The sequence below is a fragment of the Anabrus simplex genome, chromosome 5 (assembly GCF_040414725.1).
Source record: "Anabrus simplex isolate iqAnaSimp1 chromosome 5, ASM4041472v1, whole genome shotgun sequence".
In the NCBI taxonomy this organism is placed as follows: domain Eukaryota; kingdom Metazoa; phylum Arthropoda; class Insecta; order Orthoptera; family Tettigoniidae; genus Anabrus; species Anabrus simplex.
The window spans coordinates 60,136,554-60,160,973 of record NC_090269.1 but is presented as its reverse complement, the minus strand read 5'-3'; the positions used below and the strand labels follow the sequence as shown (position 1 = coordinate 60,160,973).

The window sequence follows — 24,420 nt, the reverse complement described above, 5'->3', positions numbered from 1 at the left end:
CTGTACATATTGATGGTACTTTATAATAATAATAATAATAATAATAATAATAATAATAATAATAATAATAATAATACCGAGCGAGCTGGCCATACGGCTAGGGTCGCGCAGCTGTGAGTTCGCATTCGGCTGATGGTGTGTTCAAATCCCATCGTCAGCAGCGCTGAAGGTGGTGTTCCATGGTTTCGCACTTTAGCACTAGGCAAATGCGAGGGCTATGCATTAATTAAGGCCACGTTAATTTCCTTCCCAGTCCTAGCCCTTTCCCATTCTTGCGTCACCGAAGACCTTCGATGTATTAGCACGACGTTAAACCAGTAGAAAAGTATAATAATAATAATAATAATAATAATAATAATAATAATAATAATAATAATCACATCTCTGCTAGATATCACAATCGCGGCTCTTGAGAACTTCCAAACGAAGATCAGGGAAAGGGTTCACAAGTACCTTCCTCCAGCAAATGAAACGAGAGCTCTGGGGTCAGGATGCAGTTGCTGTTGTTTTTCCCATAGTGGTGGAAAGGTAGGGAAAATTTCCTGCCATCTGTACGATGAACTTCGCCCACTAAATCTCAGGAAGAATATATAAATGTTGAGCTGCAGAAGATAGTGAGTGGTTTTAGAGATATGCAGCATAATGGGGAAAGTTCTGAATAGGGATTTGAAAGAACCAGGACTGAAGAGCATCAGAGGGTCAATACCGTTTCACTACGCTTGGATAGTAATCCATCTCAGTATAACTGAACACCGGGGAAAATCCTGAGTAATAATGAAAGAACTAATATAAAATAATAATTATTCATGAAGAGCTTCTGGGAGGATACGAAGGTGAAAACTCAAGTCATCAATCTAATTGACAAGTTCAACACGAAGTTGAATGGGCAAAAGTGAATAATAATAATAATAATAATAATAATAATAATAATAATAATAATAATAATAATAATAATAATAATAGAACGATTGTGAGCTCAAGTTAGCGAGTTCGATCACTGCAAAGTCCGGTGGTACTGGAAAACAAAATCCTGGCATCTCGGCTTCTCCGAAAACCGTAAATGTAGTTTATGGGACGTATAACCAAAAACGGATAAGACATTCAGTAGAATAATAATGTCGATAATAGTGCACAAACTTGTATTAGGTATCTTATTGTACCGAGCAAGTGGCTACACAGTTTGGGTCACATAGCTGTCAGCTTGCATTCGGGAGATAGTGGGTTTCGGGCCCCAGTGTCGGCAGCCTGAAAATGGTTTTATGTGGTTTCCCATTTTCACACCAGGTAAATGCTGGGGGCTATACCTTAATTAAGGCTAAGGTCACCTCCTTCCTAGTGGAATAAGGGTATCGTTTAAAAGGAAAGAAGGACCCAAAAGGCAGGGATAGTGTATACTATACCATCATCGGCTTAAGACCTATCTGTGTTCGTTGAACGTAAAGCAAACTGTAAAAAAATATATATCATAATGCATTTATGAAGTGTTAATATAACAGGTCTTCTTCCATATATTGTAATGCATTTATCACTATGAAATTTTGATATAGCAGGTCGTCTTCTAGAGCTTTGAGTTAAGTGACAAAGACTGCATCGTTACACGGGGAACTTGTAGCAACTTACGTGATAAATGCGACGCCTGCTTCCAAAAGATGCTTTCGAAGACTACTTTGTGTAAGTAATGGATGTTGGAGATCAAAGCATTGTTCGTGGTCCTTTGAGCAAGTGCTGCAATTTGTCAGACTTGTAAACAGCAACGTTTGAAATGTCAGAGGAAATGATGCTGATTGCCTTTCCTTAGGAGGAAATGTTATTTGAAGGATGAAGAAGTGTGTTGACACCTAGTGGTATCGTTTAAAAAAAAGGAAAGAAGGATCGTAAATGCATGAATAGCGTGTACTCATTGGGCCTCCCAATCTAATACCCTCTTTGCACAGTTTGTAACAAACATTTCATAACTTGTAAGGTCTTAGTTTACCAAACAAATTCTGGGCTTATTAGAGCACTAAATGTTCATATAAATAATAATAATAATAATAATAATAATAATAATAATAATAATAATAATAATAAGATATTGTCGCGACTGCCTTGAAATAGTCCGTCCAAATTCTGCGGAACCGTATTTCCCAAACTTTTTAATGCAACAACGTAAAATACGTCAAATGTGCTAATCAATTCACAATTATTTTTATTATTCATATTGTCTTTTTGTATACTTTGTCCTCAGGAGAAATCTTCAGTTGGAGAAAGTCGAAATAAATAAATAAATAAATAAATAAATAAATAAATAAATAAATAAATAAATAAATAAATAAATAAATAAATAAATAAATAAATAAATAAATAAATAAATAAATAAAACCATAATGGGACATCAGAGTGAAATTATTGGCGGCTTTTCACCAAGATGTCCATGGTTCGAATCTCGTTCAGTGCATGTAGGATTTTGAAAAGAGAAGTCGGATCTCGCTGGTTCGTACATGAACAGCTCTTAGAAAAGCGTATGTCGGTTGACGTGCATTATAACTTACTTTCATCAGAAGTATTCTTTGAACGATCATGAGGATCATAACGAACATGAGCCATCATGAAATACTGGATTTCGTGAGCCCTTCGAAGTTAAGCAGCGTTAGTGTGGGCACCATCTGATTAGCACCCATCGGGCTAGTTAGAGGCAATGACTAAGTCGCCATCATCCAAGTTTTGATAAAACTCATAGTTTTCTTTTATCCCATTAATAATAGCCCTAAGCAGACACAAATATGCGACCGGGCGAGTTACTCATGCGGTTAGGAGTGCGTAGCTGTGAGCTTACATCCGGGAGATAGTGGGTTCGAGCCCCAATGTCGGCAGCCCTGAAGATGGTTTTTTGTGGATTCCCATTTTCACACCGAAAAAATCGAAGTTGTTATTATTATTATTATTATTATTATTATTATTATTATTATTATTATTATTATTATTATTATTATTATTATTCCTTTCATGTATTAGTCCTATAGAAGAACTGTTACGGTTTATACAAAAGATTTGCATTTTCACGCCATCTCTTCCTGGGACGTCCCAGAGATCTCTTCCCACCGGGTCAGTAGTTTATGATTGCCTTGGGGATCCTGCTTCTGTCCATCCTGTTTAAGAGTTCTAGCCAATTTCTCTGGTATTCATAGATGTATTCCAATACAGGTCTGCTTTTAAGATTATTCAGCACTTCTATATTTCTTTTGTGTTACCACTTAGTGACACCTGCTGTTCACCGCACGCGTTTAATTTCAGCTGTAATTATTCTTCTCTCATCGCATTTCCTCAGGGTCCACGCTTCGCACTATACCCAGATTGTTACGGATTAATACAAGCATTTTGCACAGTAATAATGTACGATATTGTTGTTCTGGTACATTTATTGCCGATTATGAATTTATATTTTCTTTTTTTCAGAACCACCTAAAGCTCCCTATTTTGAAGTAGACGGGAGAAGACTAGATCCTGGTAATGTGTTTCTGCCAGTGACTGAAGGAGCTGCTCTCAGTGTGTGGTGTATAGCGGAGGGAGGACATCCCCCTCCTAAACTAGCCTGGCGACTACTCATTAGTAATCCTGCCCCTCAGCTCAACACCACTAGCACCAAGGAAGCTCACCAGTTCGTCCGGAGTGAAGCCAGGATCACCAGAGTGCTCAGAGCGCATCATAATGCTACCATCACGTGCCTTGTTCATCATGTTACTCTACCGGATCCACTTAACGCCACCTTACTTCTTGATGTCCAGTGTAAGTAGCAATTACTTAAAGTACGAAGAATAACCTGATAAAGTACAGTATTTACAAAAATATAGGCACATAAAATATAAGGAAAGTATATTCTTATGCTATTATTTACAACCGGTTATAAAATTGAGTTGGATTTTCTTTGCTGTTACAAAGAAACAAGGGGATTATTGTTTCTATACATTACACCATCTTTTCTGTGGAGTCAACTTCAATATCTGACATACTGTTGCGTTCATAGTATTTTACTCCTTGTCAAAGAAGCATTCAGATATTTCCTGGATCCTGGATCCATGGTGAGAGGATTCGAGGAAATTTTATAGGCCTTTTTCTTCGCAAGGAATCCTCTTCAAAGGGAATAACGCACTGTTTATCACGTTCGTGGCTGAACACTATTTTGGTAAGTGCACAGAACTACCATCTTATAAGACAGTCTTTCCACTGAAGAGTCCTCATTAGAATGCAGAGCCGCATCCAGTGACTCAATGTTATGAGTCGCCAGTCTGAATCTCAGCTGTTAACACGGTGAGACAGTTATCATTTCAACACCGTGTTTTCATATGTAAAGTTCTGGTTTCATCTTAATGGTCGTGTGAACAGTCATAACTCTCACTATTGGTGTGCAGAAAATGGTAATGGTGTTTATGAAGTCCCTCATTATGATAGGAAGATTGGTGTTTTGTGTGCTGAGTGCAAGACGAATAATTGGGCCTATTTTTTCGAGGCGACAGTAAAAGCAGAGACGTACCAGGATGACATTTTGGCGCCGTTTTTCCATCAGTTAACGGAAGAAAAAAATCGCGTGGGTGGTTTCAACATGATTCAGACCCTGCTCATACAGCAGAAGATTCCCTTCTTACAATCTCGGAGGTGTTTGCAGACAGTGCTGGTATATTTCCGCCTCGTTTTCCAGATCTAACAGTGTGTGATGTCCGGCTCCATGGCTAGATAGTTAGCGTGCTGGCCTTTGGTCGGAAGGGTCTCGGGTTCGATTCCCGGCAGGGTCGATAATTTTAATCATCATTGGTTAATTGCATTGTCACAGGGGCTGGGTGTATGTGTCGTCTTCACCATCATTTCATCCTCGTTACGACGCGCAGGTCGCCTGCGGGAGTCAAATCAAAAGATCTGCACTAGGCGAGTAGAACATGTCCTTGGACACTCCCAAAGCTAAAAGCCATACTCCATTTCATTTCAGTGTGTGATTTTTACTTGTGGGGTAAACTGAAACGAAAACTGTATCGAACAAATCCTCACACATTAGAGGAACTGGAAGAAAACATTACTAATGAAATCAGAAACATTATAGTGGGGGAACTTAATCGCGTCAGCCGGAATGTCGTTACCAGGTAGAATGCCTGTATAACACAGGAAGAACGACACATCCAGTATCTTTTATAAGATAAGATTTCATATAAGTTTGTATACACGCTTAAAGCAGGGCAGCAGAGTGTGACATAAGGTCGGCTGAAGCAGTTGCTGTAGCGCAGAGTACAAACTCCATGCGTTCGGTCTGAGTTTATATGATAGATCCTGTATAGACCTATATTACTTATTCTAAGGTGAGATTGTTGGAGAGGGAAGCTAATTACCAAGTTACTATGCCTGAATTTCTGAAAACAGCGTGGCTCTTAATATCGTAGTAAAAATCTATACAGGTTGAAATCCTACATTTATGAAGCCTAACTTTTGTAGTAATCCACTTAGTAGTATATAAAATAGGAAGTAACAGACCAACGTAAAATGCTACCCTAAAGGACGTGCATTGGCATACGGTACCATAATATATCTCATAACAAGCTAATGGGAGGTTATACTGGTATTATTAATTGGTATTTCTGACATTTCTGTGACAAACTCACTTTGGGAGGTTCGTATACACTTTCTTGTTCGGTCAATAGTGCTATTTACTTCAAAGTTCAGCCATTGTAGCTACATGCACAGATCGCGCCAATACAGAGCACGATTGAATACACGTGGCACATAACACCGACGCGCTAACTGTATTGAATGATTATTAAAAAATCTGTCTTTCATTCGATGTGCAATGTTGCCATATTTATGGCGCCATTTTCGATAATTAAGATCAAATCGACAATAGTGCACGCTGGTACCGTACAGTATCACAAGTCCTCTTTGGGGACTAAATTCACTATTCCGATAGATCGCGTGTTTTCTGTAGACAATTTGCACTTATATACAAGTGGACATCCTTTCGAGTTTTCCACCTCACGCAGTCTTTACTCACGAATTTGATCGAACACAAAGCACTCCAGCGTACCGAACTCCTGCTCTCCAGTAGGGCTTCTCCATCGTAGTGTCGTTCTCAGAGCAGTTCATTTCACAACTCTAACACGCCACACTGAACTCTGTGTAGTCGTCTGACTCACTACTCGCTGATACACTTCCAAGTGACCCTTCCAGACTCGCGAATGTCTCGCACTAACTCAAGACGGCTCTCACGGTTTCACTCTTTGGATAGGTCAGCGAAAGATCTTCGGAGTTTACACTTAACTATAATTCTGGGCGCCTTTTCTATTGTTAACCAACTTCTTTTTCTCCTAAGCAGTTTCCTTATCACGAGCCGCAACAATTTTTGGGGCTATCGTTCTACGCACCGTTGACGCCACCCACGTTATTGCCGCTGCGCTAATATTACCGCCTTTTCATGGCATTGCAGCCTTCCGCCAACACCCCCACACGCTCCGCCTTCACTGCCACAACATACAGGTTAACTTATATAAATCGGATGGTTTTCAAACGACCCCCCATTTCTGCCTAGTAACATATTAGCGCCCTTGTTGCCCTGTAAATAAATGACAACCTTTACGTTTGGGAAAGTAGGCATCTCTCTTAGAATAGTAACGAATGCCTACAAAACATGCACATTTCACCTTCGTGTCATGTTATTAAATTCCAAAAATTGTCTTTTGGACTCCAAGAAAATGAAACAATTACTGAGAGATGAGGATTTCCAGAAATGGTGTCAGCTTCCTCAAAAGGGAAAAGGTGTTATCTAATTTAAAGAAAACCTGTCGCGAACATTTGGATAACACACCATGATGGCCTGTCTTGCAGTGACTGGCGTGATGCCCTAAAGATGACCGATAGCAGCGCAGCTGTTCGAGCCGTGCAAGGTAGGTCCGAGGACAATAATCGTTGTCAGCATTGCCACAACAAGATAGAAACCCTTTCTCATGTCCTGGGATACTGTCCCTACGGCGAAATCCTGCGACTTACTAGACACCATGCGGCACGAAGCTCAATCGTTCAGTCATTACACACTGCACGATGAGGTCCATGGATTGTCGGAAAACGGCAATACCTGTAGGATTGATACGATAGCCATAAAAAATAACAACAGTGGATATATTATTGATCATACGATTCGGTTTGAATCGCACGCTAACCAACCCAATGAAGTACACGAGGAAAAGAAAAACATTTACGAACCAACTATACCCTTCTACCGACTTGAATACGGACTGGATAACATCGAGATTATAGGCCTCATGATCGGCGCAAGGGGAAAAATTCCAAAGTTCTTCAAAGAATTCCGCTCAGGATTCAAACTACCAGAGTCGTTGACGAAAAATGTGATCCTCAAATCCTTGAAAGGTTCATTATCCATACTGAGAAATCACTTGTATAGTCATAAGTGTATTTAGTATACTTCTTCCTCATAGGCGACTTCCTTACTGGGGAAGTGTTCATTCTCCGAATATATATATATATATATATACACTGACTGACAGAGCAAATGCAACACCAAGAAGGAGTGGTTCGAAAGGGATGAAAGTTGGGGAAAAAACAGAGACGGCACGGACGAATAATTGATGTTTATTTCAAACCGATATGCAGGTTACACAATGCGCATGGCATCGACTCAGTAGGATGAAGGACCACCGCGAGCGGCGATGCACGCAGAAACACGTCGAGGTACAGAGTCAATAAGAGTGCGGATGGTGTCCTGAGGGATGGTTCTCCATTCTCTGTCAACCATTTGCCACAGTTGGTCGTCCGTACGAGGCTGGGGCAGAGTTTGCAAACGGCGTCCAATGAGATCCCACACGTGTTCGATTGGTGAGAGATCCGGAGAGTACGCTGGCCACGGAAGCATCTGTACACCTCGTAGAGCCTGTTGGGAGATGCGAGCAGTGTGTGGGCGGGCATTATCCTGCTGAAACAGAGCATTGGGCAGCCCCTGAAGGTACGGGAGTGTCACCGGCCGCAGCACATGCTGCACGTAGCGGTGGGCATTTAACGTGCCTTGAATACGCACTAGAGGTGACGTGGAATCATACGCAATAGCGCCCCAAACCATGATGCCGCGTTGTCTAGCGGTAAGGCGCTCCACAGTTACTGCCGGATTTGACCTTTCTCCACGCCGACGCCACACTCGTCTGCGGTGACTATCACTGACAGAACAGAAGCGTGACTCATCAGAGAACACGACGTTCCGCCATTCCCTCATCCAAGTCGCTCTAGCCCGGCACCATGCCAGGCGTGCACGTCTATGCTGTGGAGTCAATGGTAGTCTTCTGAGCGGACGCCGGGAGTGCAGGCCTCCTTCAACCAATCGACGGGAAATTGTTCTTGTCGATATTGGAACAGCCAGGGTGTCTTGCACATGCTGAAGAATGGCGGTTGACGTGGCGTGCGGGGCTGCCACCGCTTGGCGGCGGATGCGCCGATCCTCGCGTGTTGACGTCACTCGGGCTGTGCCTGGACCCCTCGCACGTGCCACATGTCCATGCGCCAACCATCTTTGCCACAGGCCCTGCACCGTGGACACATCCCTATGGGTATCGGCTGCGATTTGACGAAGCGACCAACCTGCCCTTCTCAGCCCGATCACCATACCCCTCGTAAAGTCGTCTGTCTGCTGGAAATGCCTCCGTTGATGGCGGCCTGGCATTCTTAGCTATACACGTGTCCTGTGGCATACGACAACACGTTCTACAATGACTGTTGGCTGAGAAATCACGGTACGAAGTGGGCCATTCGCCAACGCCGTGTCCCATTTATCGTTCGCTACGTGCGCAGCAGAGCGGCGCATTTCACATCGTGAGCATACCTCAGTGACGTCAGTCTACCCTGCAATTGGCATAAAGTTCTGACCACTCCTTCTTGGTGTTGCATTTGCTCTGTCAGTCAGTGTATATATATGTGTGTGTGTGTGTGCGTGCGCAACTACGTTCCAAATATTAAAAAAATGTGTGAGATTCACAGCAGATGTTGTAAATGACCTCCATCTTCTCCATACTGGTGGCAGTTCGCTGCAACATTTCTTTCCTCGTCTATTCCATTGATTTCAGTCATAATGTTGGTCTCCAGATCTTCAATTTTTCGTGGGCGATTTCGATATATTTTATCTTTGAGATAACCGCACAGGAAAAAATTGGCGGTAGGCTGTCACTACTGTAACGGTCGCAGGGTTTTCAGGGTTTTGTAGACTTGTTTGTTAGAAATAAAAGTCAAATAGTATGTGGATAATACATTGTATTCAGTAGAACGTGGTACACTTGGAATGAGGGTAAAAGCTCGGTGTATTATGGGTCTGTGATACGAGAAATAATTTAAAATTTCGGGAGTAATATTACGAGTAAATGTAGGCCTAAGTTCAATAAACGAATTGCCCAGTGTGGTGGGATAGTTTCTCGGCATAATAAAATCCTTATTTTCCATTATTAAATTTGTTACTCTATACAACTGACCATGATGTATTCACAACGACAGCTAATATCCAAATGAGCGCGCGAGCGAAACAGCGCCATCTTATAACAGAGTATGGGTGTGACGTCACATATTTAGCACAAATTTTGCATTACCGTGAAGCGTTATTTCATTAAAACTGCATTTCGAACTTTAATTTTGTTTTGCAACAGGTAACCTCCATTTTTATCCGTGAAATAAGACATTAAACATAATCGAAAGTTAAATACTCTCTACGATATACGCGTTCTACCCAAACACTGAAAGCGTCTTAATATTTTTCTTTCCATGTACCCGTTTTCGATGAACGTAAGTCTACGTTAAAACCTGGTGTGAAGTGATCTTGACAGCTACAAATTTTTAGGAATTACTTTGTCCTCAAAGAAGCTGCTGATCAGAGCGAGAGAGTTGCAGTGTGACAAGTCTCGCTGAAAATAACTCTGGGTTACCTTAATGTAGTCTAGCTGCACGACAAATTGCAGGAAATGTCCTTGCACTGGTCTGTGCTAATTGTATCCGAGACGAAGAATGAACCTACTGTCGGATTTTTTATTGTGGGCACTCGAGTTTATTTCTCTCCTCTCTTAAAATCCAAATAAAGGAGTGTAATGATTTAACAAGAACCAGAAAAAACATACGAGTTGAAAAATTACTTGAGAAAAGTAACATATAACAAAGATCTCGTCAGCTCCAACAATACAGCGGACTTAGAAGTCTTTAATCAGGTACAAGTTTAATGGAAAGAAAATCCCAGATATTAACCTACATATTGAAGAGCATAATTGCTCCTGACAGGGACGACATTATAGAGTCTGAGCTCCTATTACATAGAAGCTAGCCTTACTAAAGCGGTATGTCGCTTGTTACCTTTCCAGTTACACTGGTAATCAATTTGATGACACCATTTCATAGTGTTCATAAACAATTTGCCCCATGGTTGGCTTATCATTTACAAAATTTCACAAACATTTGGAGTACTGTTCCACAAGGAACCTAAGTGTAGACACGGTTACCCGCAAAGCCATAATGCTTTTACTGGGGCATATTACCCATCCTACTTTGCAGGCTGTTAACAAAAGGCAATGAGGCAAAACACCAGCACTCCGTAAAATAATATTCTGGAGACGACAAGAACCTAAGTGGGCTTAAGATCTAATAACACAGAGGCTAATCCCATGCTAAAAAGGGTGACTGAAAGGGGAAACATTTAAAGGCCGGGACTAATTTCCAAATTTGGAGGTTGAGAAACTTTAGTAACCCAGCTCGAAAGGAGAAGGGGAGAGTTCTGACGGTAACCCCTCGTGCTCCCTTGCATTGAATTATTTTCCCAGTAGGAAATATAAATTGAGTCCGAAGTCTGCAGAAGGACCTTCATTAAGTGAAAAATGAAAGCTTACATATTAATTATAAAGAAAATCGCTGAAAGTTTCCCCTGGGAACACATGCCGGTACAATTACATATTTAGGCTTATTATGCCATTACCTGCCAGCTCTGGATCTTCTTCAAGCCGGCCGGCCCATACCTCCTGCCCACTCTAACCTCGGTAAAATCGCACACACAATTACCGAACAAGACGACCCTAATGCGCTGGGTTTAAGAAGATCCCTAGGGAAAGTTCTAGACTATATTAGGTTACAGGGCGCTGATACGCTAAATTTCAATTACATAACTTTATTTCTGATTGGTTAGACAACTTCATTACCGGTATGTGATAGGCAGGTTACATTAGAGGAGGAAGCAAGTGCAGTGTTGACAACTTCAGCACATACAAATAACAATAACCAGACAAAAGTTTACCAACTATAATAAATTAAGTTTTTCAGTAGATTTATTGGGACTTAGCCCACCAGAGATAGCTAGAAAATAAATGCCAGAGCCATCTAACGAACGGAGAAACAAGTTTTACAAAGTCTTAAGAGTTATTAATCTCTGTCAGAGGTGGCCATAGTGGAGAAGGCGCACAGTTTAAATAGCCGGGGAAGGTGTAACCGTGGTACAGATGTTTATGGCTTCTCTTCTAGAAACTGTTCCCTTAAAAATAGTACCGTATATACCGGGTGGTTCATCTGCCCCATATCTTTTTCAGAGTTATGTAACCCAACTAACGCGAATATCATAGTCATCCGAAGAACATTGGTACCTGCTTCTTTATGGTCTTAGTACAACTATACCGTTTAAATAATGCTCGCGAATATGGTAGAAATCATTAGAGGCTGTGTTATTTCTATTACTTAAACTATAATACATGTGTAAAACGATCACAGCTGTGAATAACACTATCTTACGTTTCGACAGGAAGTGCCTGTAAGGACTACAACGTGCTAGCTGTGCACCGCGGATCGCGGTAGCTAAGGTGGCTAAATCACGCATGACTGCTCTTGTATCAGGCAAGCTGTCAGGTAGTAGGTTCGATTTATAGGCTGGTATAATTTTTTCTTTCCTTTTCTCATTAACGCCGCTTACAGTGACTGTAACATGGCCGCATGTCATTCTGTTCCCAGGAGTGAATTTTTATTTGGTCCTGAAGAGGGCCGTTTTATCCGATGTTACGTAGCCAGGTTGAACTGCGACATGATGCTCTTTAGGTAGGAAGTGGGTACCGTACATATTCAGTGTAACAAGTGTTCGAAATGTTGACCACCTTAGTTTATGCAGATTTCAGATGATGTTGTTGAGACATTCTTGCACATTGTAACATGTCATGTCATTGTAACATGTCATTGAGTGGCTCGGTGATCACTTGCCGAAGGTGACCAGGATCTTCTGGCTCCTGTGCATACACTACCTACAGGGTGGCGCACGAAATGTCATACACTGGAAATTGTTTATAGAAAATGTAATATACAACATATTGAATACAAAATGGCGTTACAACATTCACTGACATATGCATGGTTAGTCCGTGTGCAGGACATGTTCAATATGTCCACCTTCTCGGTGTTACAACAGCTTCGAGACGAACCTGCATGTTCGCGATCACTCTACGACACAAGTCATCACTCAACCCTCGGAAGAAAGTCACAATGGCCTCTTGCAATTGCTGTACATTTTCTGGTTTATGGCGCTAGATTGTCTCCTTAAAAACCCCCACAGGAAGAAGTCGCAGGGATTGAGATCGGGGCTTTGCGGTGGCCAGATTGAGCCGCTCTGAAAACGCTCGGGATATCGATGGGACATCACACGGGGCCCGAAATGTTCATTCAGGAATTCCAGAACATTTGTAATTTTGTATGGAAACACGTCAAGGTCAGACTGCAGTATTCTCTGAATTGACCGACGAGAGATGCCCAGCTGAACAATGCAGTTCTGGTGGATTTGGAAGGGCTCCGAGTCACAGCCGCTCTCACAGCAGCAACATTCTCCGGTGAGCGGACCGGCTTGAGGCGGGGGCATTTTCTCTCCAGTATGTTGCCTTCTGTTTCAGATTGCTTGGCCAATCTGTATACCGTCTGCCGGCAAGGAGCCCACCGAGTTCGGAAATGAACACTAAACATTTCCTGGGTCCAAGCTACGCTCTTGTTTCAGCATAAAACAACACTATCTTCACCTTCTGTTCACGCGTCAATCTTCCTTTGTCCGCCATGCTGTATAACTGGCAGCCGGTACGCATGCGCGAGATGTGGTGCTGCCTGTCGGATCACGCATGAAATAAGGTTTCTGTTCACGAAAGGACATGGTTGTGAGCCCCGGTTAACAAATTGTATAAAACATTTCCGATGTATGACATTTCGTGCGCCACCCTGTACTTTAAGTGACCCAAAAGGAAGACGTCAAGTGGCGTTAGATCGGGTAATCTGCCGGGCCAGTGAACGGGTCCTTCCCTTCCTATCCATTTGTTAGGATATGAAGCATGAAGATGGTTCCGGACAACTAGATTCGTGAGGTGGGGCCCGTCCTGTTGAAACCACATTCATAATCGCTCACGAAGTGACACGTTCTCTAGCAACTGTGGGAGTTCATTTTAAAGAGGATGAAGTCAGCGTGCTCCTGTAAGGTGTTCGTCGAAGAGATATGGTGCGATGAGATAGTCACCCAAGATCCCGCACCATACATTTATTCCCCACTGCACTTGAAATGGTCCTGACTTACCCAGTGGGGATTCTCTGCGCTCCAGTAGTTCATATTATGCCAATCAACGACGCCATTGTTGTGACATTGTGATTCGTCTGAAGACAGGACTCTTGACAAAAAGGTTGCATTATTGGTCACACTGCATAATGCCCATTGTCAAAATATTACTCTATCGTCGAAATCACGTCCGTGGAGATGCTGGTATAACTGCAGATGGTATGCGTGAAATGTATTGTTATGCAGTATACTTATGACTGATGACGGGCTGATGTTGGTCTGTTATGCGAGTGTCCGTGTACCAGTATGAGAGTTATTCTGGACAGCGTCCAGAACATTTGGACCAAACATTATAGGAGCATCTCTAACGGAAGGTACCCTTCCAAGTGTCCTAGTTGACCGCAATCTTCGTTCAAGTTTTCGGAATGTCTTGGTAGTCGGTAGTCTTCTATCAGGAAAGCTCTCGTGGGCTGCGTTCTGCCTTGTTTCCGCATAAATGAGCAGCGTATCAACGTACTCGTCACTGGAATACATCGTGAGTGCTGTGATGCGACTTAGTAAGTGTGTATAAACATCCTGTGTTTGTTAAAATGGGGAAAGATCTGACGGTAAAAAATCATGCATAACGTTGGAATGGAACCACTGCATTGCCGGTATCACATACCCTGCGTCACCGGCCCTTAACCGACTCTGCCACAAAGTCAACCCACAGAAGGCTCGATAAAGGATTACTACTTAAGTATGGCCGTTCCACATCGAAAGTTAATATCCGTGTCTACGTCTTCAATAATGCTTTACAGTGTTCATTAAAATTTTTACCATTACGGAACATGTTGCATATATACTACCGTACTTTCTCCATAAATTAGCAACAATTCAACGCACTATTCATAGGAATACATCGTGAGGAAATGGGTAAGTGCTGTGATGTGACCTGATAGGTGTGGATTAGTATTTGTGTGCGTTGGACTCGAGAGGCGATGGATTCAAATCGCACGGTTGTTATTTTTTGTTTTCGGTTTCCCGTTTACACTATCAGGCAAATGTCGGGATGGTACCTTAATAAAGGACCTTGCATCCGCGAGATAGTGGGTTTGAAGCCTTCTGTCGCCAACCCGAATGCTGGGGATGCACCTTAATTAAGGCCACGGCCACTTCCTTCCAACGTCTAGGCCTTTCCTATACCATCTTCGCCATAAGACCTATCTGTGTCGGTGCGACGTAAAGCCACTAGCAAAAACAAAAAACAAAAACAAAGTGAAGCACCTCTGTCGTTCAAAAAATTGCCTGATGCTGGATTGAAACCATTACTCTGCCCATACTCACACACACGGTACTCCACCCCTTATCCGATTCAGTCACGTATTCAACATACACGGTGCTTGCTAGAGGTTTTGTAGTTAAGTACGGCCGTTCCACCTCGAAAGTTAATATCTGTGTCAAAGTCTTCAGTGTTGGTTTACGGTGTTCATTTAACTTCTTTACAATACAGAGCACGTTGCATAATCTATTAATTCGATCGTATTACGGGTATTTGTATAACTTGAAGGCGCAGTAAATCGCATGTTTGCAGAATGGCCCTTAGTATTTGGTGCGGAAATGCGCATAATAGTTTTTTCTTTGCTAGGTCCATGGACCTATTTACAGTGATGACACACAGGTAGGGGAGAGCCATTTCAAGTTATTTGGTGTTCATAATCTACATTATAAGAATCTTTAGGTTATACGCGATATTTGGGTTGCCTATCTCCGAACAAATAAGGGGCTGGTGAACCACCCGGTACATGGAAACCTACTTATCTGATGGTAATGACATTTTTATATGTAGGTCTAATAGCCGTATGTATTCGTAGTGTACTACTATTCGATTTTCCGAGACTACACACCTCCTTTGGGTGCGTGGATCTTTCATGAATACTGTACAACGTTACCCGAATGAGAGTATTTTGAGAATTCACGCAAGCAATGAGACGAATCCAGGCCTCATCTGTGATTCACGTCAGGTTCAGAATATCTGGTAGCCGTAAAGTAAAATCCAAAACAGACTCGTTTTTTACTTTTCCGGCGCCTGAAACTCATGAATGGCAGTCACCTTGTGCGCGACCGTTTCTTTTCCTAGCTCGCTCTTTTGAGATATGCAATAGGAATATCCCTGCCTCTTGAGGAAAACGCGAGGAACGATTTCCTTGGAGACGAAAGTAAACGAGTCTAAACATTGTCTGCCAAATCAGATGTACGATGCTTGTCAGACTTACTCGTCAGAGACCCGTACTGTGTCGCTCTTAGGAGGATCGCGAACACCAACCTTTCACCCGAGCTCTCTTTGCATGGCTACGATGGACTTCGTAATCCAATAATTTTCACTAAGAACACGCGCTGTGGTATTATGTAGGCCTACTGCACCTTGAACGAATTTACAATAACAAAACAAAAAACAAAGAAAAACAAACAAGCAAGCAAAGAGCAAAATTGAGGAAATAATCTGCGCCTAACAAAGAGAAACTTGCGTATTATTGGGCAAATGTTAAAAAATGCATCTTTCTATTTGCTATCAGATGTAGATGGGGTCGTTTTAAAAACCACCCCAGTGTATATACCCTAAACAGGGGCGTAGCTAGTTGAGGGAGGGGGTCCGGCCCTGCGGTGTAGGGGGCAACGCGTCTGTCACCCTGTCCTGGGCTCGATTCCCGGCCGGGTCAGGGGTTTTTAATTGTAAATGATTAATATCCCTGGCCTAGGGACTGGGTGTTTGTGTCGTTCTTAATGTTCCTTTCCTTACAGTCAACACTTTACACTTCCACCATTTCCAAATACACGCAGGTTCAAAACATATGGTGTAAAGTAGGGGCAAAAGATCTTCTTAGGTCGACGGCCCTAATAAATAGAAAAGCATGTTGGGAGGATACCGGGGGTTAGAACACCCCCCATGGAAATTTTACAAAAAAAAAAAGAAGGAAATTAAACAAACTGAAAATAAACATTCAGAGAAAATTGTTAAAAGTTGTATTTTAGATTGTGAACTGAATATATCATCGCTTTAAATGTTTTCACCTTGATCGTATTGTTCGTGTTCTGTATTTTAATGTAAGATTTTGTAGTGTAGTTCAATCTAAATATCAACGTAATTTGCTTGTCAGTGCCCTTATAATGACAAGCCATGCATGCGCACACTACACACACACACTTGTGTTCTATCATAATTTTGTAACTATAACCCCCCTCATCGGCCGATCCTGGCTACCCTACTGAGCCTATTTCAGCCTATACACATGTTAATGGAAGATATGGAATATTTGGGAATTACATTCTTGAAGTTGAAATAAGAGTATCAGTACAAATACAACAACCACAGAAGCTCATAGATCTGACATCCTCTATATTCACTGCAATGTCCGAAGCCGCTTACATGAAGTAACGAAATTGAACTTCGCGTAAAATGTGCGCTAGAAAGAGAAGTGCGAACATGCTTGACTTTAGCCTGATAGGTATATATACTGAACGGTATATATGTGTATGTGCTTGTGGATTACTTTAGGCGAGAACAGTACCTTAGAGAATAAAGATTTATTAGATGACACTGAAGGAAAAACACTATATTTATAGTGTCACGTACTAGAATAAAATGTCTTAGTCTCCAGAGTACTGTTCGTGTGTCGTCCTACAAAGAGTAATCATTTCCTCCTCGAGAACATATGTGCTTGTGGTGTCTGTAAAAGAGAGAGAGAGAGAGAGAGAGAACTTCACGCGTACAAGACAGAGATTTCTATTTCCCGTGTCGCGGAGAGACGTCCCAGGGTAAAGCGACCGCACAAAATAAAACACACATACGAACATATTTAGAGATATGATCATGTTTACATTTAGGTGTATATGTTCTTTGAGTTTTAAATTCAACATAGAGTATGAAAATAGCTGTTCAAACGGGATTCTTTCAGCCGTGTGGGATAACATTTTCTATTCAATTTCTTTCATATTGTGCTGCGGAATATACGGGGTGGTCGAAAAACATCGTAAACTGGGCATACGAGAATTAGAGGGTTGGTCCTGCTGTTAAATAATGTTTAAGAAATAAATTCAATATCTAGCACCGATGTCATTTTATGACCTGCTGAAGTTAGCCAATCAGATCGCTTCGCGGGCGAATTCAAAAGAGCTTTGTGAGTCAGTGTTGCTAATTCTGTGCGTGGCTTAAGACTGACATGAGAACACCAGTCGAAGAATAAAACTTCTCCGGGGGTGGGGTTTGAATACAGACCTCCGAACTGACAGGATCCCGCCAAGCAAGTTTGCTACAGTGACACTGGATGAAACCCACGGTGTGTTTGTGTTTGTTGCTGATTTATCGGCACGGCTCTCAAGTTTGACCAATCCTCTAATGCTCATATATCTGTTCACATTGTTTCCGACCACCCTGTGTATTGTTCAATGCGTGTGGATGGGGGTTCATTTTCTTAATTTTCAAGAACTACTTTCGTGTCCTTTTGTATATGATCTCTTTAGAAACTCCTCTTTGAGATTAATTTCGTTGTAAATCTCACTGGTATTCGTCATTTGTTAAATGTTTTTGTCCCCAGTTCGAAGACTGGTTGGATCCTCAACAGATCCACCATCAGCTGTCACAGATACCTTTGGTACCCCTGGGGAGACGTAATACTGAAATGAGAATTGGTGTAATTTCCAGCAGTTTTCCTCATTGAGCCAAGAGGTCTGTTACGTTCCAGTCTGGCAAGTCCACTGAATTGTATGTACAAATCGACCTTACAAGCAACATTAACGCACCACATAGTTACTGGCTACAGGCTGCAGTTACTTTCATATTATGAAAGTCAAGGATGAAACTGAGACAGATCAATCAAAGTAGCAAACTTATACTAGCCTATATCAGAAGATACAATGCCTTCTGCGCACTTAATCTCAACAGAGATGGATGTAAGTTGAAGTATGATACTTTAAGTATAAGTTTGTCCTCAAGGGTATTTTGAACGATTCATTGCATATTTCAAGTTACCATTCCTATAAAAATGTATGAAATTTTCTATTGCTATGTTTGTTTCTTTCTATTTTTACATTAACTAGTAAGCCCCTGTTGCTCCGCAGCATTCGTTATAAATAGGTCAGATAACTCGTCTTGATACGCTTGTCGTGGTCGTATGGTTTTGCTTGCCCTTTTCAATAGTTTTATGACCATTTAATTGCGGTCCATAATAAATAACTCATTCGTAATGTAGTTTATAACATTTCTATCCATGCAATATTATTCACTGTGCTTCGACCATTCGGGCGTATCTGGATCTTTAAAAAAATGTCAAAAGAACTTGCCCGAGATAGTGCAACGTACAATTGGCCGTGACTGAATACTGGTTCGGGTAAGTTGACCCCCACTTTTACAAGTGTTTGTCCCTGTGATTTAATAATGGTCATACAGAAGGCTAGGTGTCTTCATACATTCCCGTCTGTGCGTACGTCGACTATTTTCTCTCAGCATGTAAGTTATTAGTGGAGTCCGGATTTTTATGCATTAATGGGTTAGAATGCAAACTTAATGCAGCGAGTAGCAAGTATAGTCTACCCTCACGACGATTAACGTATGGGGTTTGCATAAACATTAGGGGTACGGCCTATCATGACCCCTAACATTTATGTTACTCTTGCTACATGATGGAAGAGCGGGTGGCTGAAACTTCCTACTAACTAAATTAGTTGGCAATATTACCCGTTACTGCATAAAAATCTGGGTTGTAGTTATTAGGAACGTTCTGCCATCTGTTGAGTATATTTAGAAGCTGGAGAAGGTCTGACAATCAAAAGTATTTAGCAGAGAATAGTATTATCCTATGATCAGAGGAAGTGTATACTCTATGGCTTGACAGGCAGTAATCAAACATGGTTGCATGCAATCACATTACTAAGGATGAAGATCGCAGAAGTGTTAATCGCTTAGCAACCCGTTGAGTACAGAAGGTATTGCGGGTTAGGTACGCCTTCGCCTGCAATTATTCGAGAGCTCATTTAGTGATGTAATTTAGAATTAGGGCCTACTCAAAGTTGACTGAACTTCTTCTTCTTTTCTTAATGTGGCCTATAAATATTAGTTCCTAATTAGCGTGGACCTCTAAGATCTTTTGCTACTATGTTTTTCCTTCATTCCTACCCAGATATACCTGCTCCCTTCACAAAGCTGCAGGTTGTTCTTATTGGGTCTTCTTCGAGTTTTCTCTCCATCTTCACTTGGTAGTCCTAGAGTGGAGAGTCTGATTCTACCCAGCGCCTCACATTCGAAAAGTATGTGTTCAGCTGATTCCTCTGCTTCGTTGCATTTCCTACATATATTGTCTCCAATTCTGTGTAGGTGTTTCTTCTGATGGCAGTGTCCTGTCAATAGTCCTGATCCCCATCTTATATTTTCTCTACTGAGTTTCAACAGTTCTTTAGTATGCTTCTTGTTTGGTCCTTTTATCAGTTCCTTTGCAAGCCTGCATCCTGGAGTATTTTTCCAGTTTTCCATTTGTTTCTTTTGTTCCCATTTTCCTATGTAGTGTCGGGCTTGTCCATACGAAATCCCGCATACAGGTTCTTGGCCTACAAAATGCGTTTCTGCCCTTTTTCTGGCCAGTTTATCTGCCTTTTCACTTCCTTCTATACCTGCATGGCCTGGTACCTGTATTATTTTGACATTGTTGTACTTTGAGAGCTTCAGGAGAAGTGAATGGCAATACCAGACAATTCTAGAGATTATTCGGACTGTGACTGAACATGCAGACCTGTAATTGTCCAATGATTCACCTGCAGGTAATTTCGGAGAAAATGAAAACAGAATGAATCAAATCGTTCACTAGGACGCTAGTAAAAATAGAGATTCATTATGGCTCGTGTGTGAAATGATATCCCTTTCAAATCGATCGGTGTTCATGATGTACACAAATCAGTGTCTCGTGGAGTAATTATCGGAGGTAAGCAATTGTTCCTATATGGTGCAGTACAAAGAAGCATTGACACTGAATATGTATTTGACCAATGAAGTATCGACAAACTGTAACATCTACGGTAGCCACACGAGGACTGTGATATGATTGTGGAGGGTGTGAACTGTCTCACACACGTGAACATAGTGCTGTTTTACAGTCGGATGGCCTTCCTGTCGCAAGCCCTATGTGGCGAGTGGTAGTGTGTTGTGTTTCATGTGTGTGTGTGAAGAAATGTGTATTGAGATAACCGCAAACGCCCAGTGTCCGAGCCGGAGGAATTAATAAGATGTGGCCACATTCCTTTGCCCATCGCGGAATCGAGTCCAGGAACCCCTTCTAGATGTATACCGTGCAAGTTTGCTTGAAAGAAATCCACGGAATCGTTCTTCACCGAGCTAGTATTGAAGTAATGCTTCAAAAGTGGGCCTGGCAGTAAGGTCGCGTCACACATTTAATTATTATCTTTCAGGCAGTTCGGATGCAATTTCATCATTGAAACTTTGGGAACATATTGTCAATTAGTTATACTATTAAATAAAAGATAATTTGAAAATTGACATTTTAGGCCCATTTCATGAACGTCCCCCCCTTAAGCGGTTGTGCTTGTCCCTTTATGATGCACATGACGAAAGTGAGACAAACGGGGACTTGCATAAGTCAAAATTGAAACGGTATATCCGAAGGGATGATTTGAATCTGTGGAATGAATACTACTTCGCCCGCGGCATGCCCAATCTTGATGGTGACTCCAATAATATTCGGCATCAGTTTCTTGAGAATCGTGTTCCGTTTCAGAGGCAAGGAGGATTCATACTCCTGAGAAAGATAATCGGTGCCACAATCGTCCGCCCCTAGATATTCGAGGGTACTCCAGTTGACTCAAAGTTATTCAAAAGTTCTGTCATGTCGTGTTGATATACGTGTCAATTTGTAGAACACCATAAAAATCTAGTAAATGTTGCTTGTTAATTTCTTTGATAGCTTCGTTTCTTGGAGCAAGAATTGCTCTTTGTCACAGTCATATTTGATCGGTGAATTGCTGCCTCTAACTGGTTCGATGATAAATTAATACGTGTAGAGAAAGGTACAACTGTCTTTTAAATTGTGCTATAATTTGTGAATTTTCTTTTTGCTGCAGTTTCTTAGGTTTAATGTTTTTCGTTACTTAGGTTTGTAATTGTTGTTGCCTTCTAAGAGTACCTGTGCAACAAATAGAAGTTACGTCCTTTGTTTGGGACGTAGGATATGTCTACTGTACCTACTACCTGTCGTATGAGGCCAATAAAAGATGTAACTCTAGGCTAAAATCTTGAGGCCGCGGTGTCCCTATCCATGCCTGACAATGCTTCCACGTACTTCTACCAAATTCTCCACTTTAATCTTTCTATCGGACCTCACTTAGTCAACCCTTGTAATCTTCCATTACCGACAGTATTTGGATTGCGAGACCTAACCATTTTAATTTTCATAGTTCTCTGAACCATCTATGACAGCTGATGGCAGAGCTGTTGAGGATCCAAACAGCCGAGGAATAACGTGGAATAATTTACTTTAACCTCAATTTTTATAAAGAATGTAATGCAGCTGTTTGGGTGATGCAATTTGACTCACCCCCATTCAGCTCGTTTCCGATCTGGATCAGTTGGGGACGGATTTGTGGAATCAACAAAACCTGATATATTCTGTCGTTTTAGGAAATTGAGAAGATATTTGTTATCTTTTTTGTGGACAATACGTTTTCTCCGTCAAAAATCACATATACGAGGCTGTAAAGAAAGTAGTTGTAATACTGATAGAACGCAGTATTTAATAAACTAACAAGTAAAATTAATTGCATTACATTCCATCAACGTAGACACCAGCAAAGTCAGGAAAAGGGCGGCCTCGGAGGGGTTCCTTCAACTTTGGAAACAGGTCGAAGTCACAAAGACTCATGTCTGGCAAGTATGGAGGATATTCCAAGACCTCCCAATTCCGCCGTTGCAATACGAGGTGACATTGTCTGCGACATGACAACGTGCGTTGACATGCAACGAGATAGGGTAATTGTCTCGCCATAAACGTGGATGTTTGCGCCGCATAGCCGGATGCTGATGTCGCTCCAGAAATCGGCAATATTAGTCACTGATGACGGTTTACCCTCAGGCAAAGCGCGCGTGACAATTACACCCTCGTAGTCGTATACCACAATCAGCATAAGCTTCATCCGATTGCGTTCCTGACGAAATTTCTGTGGACGTGGCGAACTTGCATGTGACGCCATTACTTCGATTGTCGCTCCTGTAGTCTCCTGCCCATGCCTCGTCAATGGTGACAATACGCTGCAGAAATGCGCCTCCTTCGTTGCGATATCTATCCAGGTGGAGACCAGTCAGTGCATACCGGTGCCATTTCTTTACGTCGGTGCGTTGATATGGAACCCAACGGGCCGCAATTTTCCTCATGTTAAGACAGCTCGTCAGTATCTGCTACACCGTTTGATGACCGAGACCAGCATCTACGGATAATTCCCGGACAGTCCATCGATGGCCTACGGAAACGAGACCACTCATGATGTCAATCTGATCTTGAGGAATGGTGCAAATACGTAGTCTCATTCCAACCCGCACGAAACACCTTCGGCAATCGTGCAACTGCCCTATGAAAAGCAGATCGATTTGTTGTTGGGGATTTCCGACAAAATAGTAGCGTTAAAAAATGTTGGAAAGTTTGGGCTGGGAAGACTTGGGTGAAAGAAGACGAGCTGCTCAACTAAGTGCTATGTTCCGAGCTGTCATTGGAGAGATGGCGTGGATTGACATCAGTAGACGAAAACGTGTGAGTGGTATCTTTAAAAGTAGGAAAGATCACAGTATGACGATAAAGATGGAATTCAAGAGGACAAATTGGGGCAAATATTAGTTTTTAGGAAGGGGGGATAGTGATTGGAATAACTTACCTAGGGAGATGAAAATGAAAATCTACAACCTGATTTCCAGTCTTTGACCGGGTCAGGGATGTAATGAATGAACTGGATATAGGCTGTTATTACAATGGGGTCGCCACTCCCAAGGTGATTAGTAATGATTGATAAATGCTATGAAATGATAATGTAGAGTGTTGCTGGAATGAAAGGTGACAGGGAAAACCGGAGTACCCGGAGAAAAACCTGCCCCGCCTCCGCTTTGTCCAGCACAAATCTCACATGGAGTGACCGGGATTTGAACTACGGTATCCAGCGGTGAGAGGCCGACGCGCTGCCGTCTGAGCCACGGAGGTTACCTAGGGAGATGTTCAATAAATTTCCAGTTTCTTTGCAATCATTTAAGAAAAGGCTAGGAAAACAGCAGATGGGCAATCTGCCACCTGGGCGACTGCCCTAAATGCGGAGCAGTGGTGATTGATTGGTAGTGAATTCTTACCACAGGCTTCACGTAATCCTCAATAACATTCTGATGCATTTTTGCCACGGGTAACCTGTATTTTAATCCACGAACGCTGACCATCGTTTGAAAACATGTTTTAGAGCGGTGAAATCTACACTCTTGACTTCAATCCCCCTGTGGGTGGAGGTGGTAGAATAACACACACAGTATCCCCTGTCTGTCGTAATAGGCGACTGAAAGGGGTCCCAGGGGCTTTCGGCTTGGGAGCGTGGCTGGGCGACTACGGGTCCCTGACCTGAGTCCTAGCATTGCTTCCACTTACTTGTGCCAGGCTCCTCATTTTCATCTATCCTACCTGACCTCCCTTAGTCAACTCTTGATCTTTTCCGACCCTGGCGGTATTAGAGTACTTGAGGCCTAGAGAGTCTTTCCTTTTCATTTACTGAAGTGTCGGATCCCATACATTTTTCTCTCTGATTAAGTGTTATATGGAGGATGGTCACCTAGTTGTACTTCCTCTTAAAGCAATAATCACCACCACCAC

The 24,420-nt window shown here is 42.1% G+C and overlaps 1 protein-coding gene across 1 annotated transcript in view; it reads left to right on the top strand.

Moving 5' to 3' along the window:
- Positions 1-24,420, top strand: part of LOC136874333 (CD166 antigen homolog) — a 365,395-nt gene that overhangs the window by 213,754 nt on the left and 127,221 nt on the right. Inside the window, exon 3 of the mRNA XM_068227726.1 lies at positions 3,436-3,765. Within this exon, the coding sequence (XP_068083827.1) occupies positions 3,436-3,765 (330 nt within the window). The remainder of the gene's footprint in view (positions 1-3,435; positions 3,766-24,420) is intronic.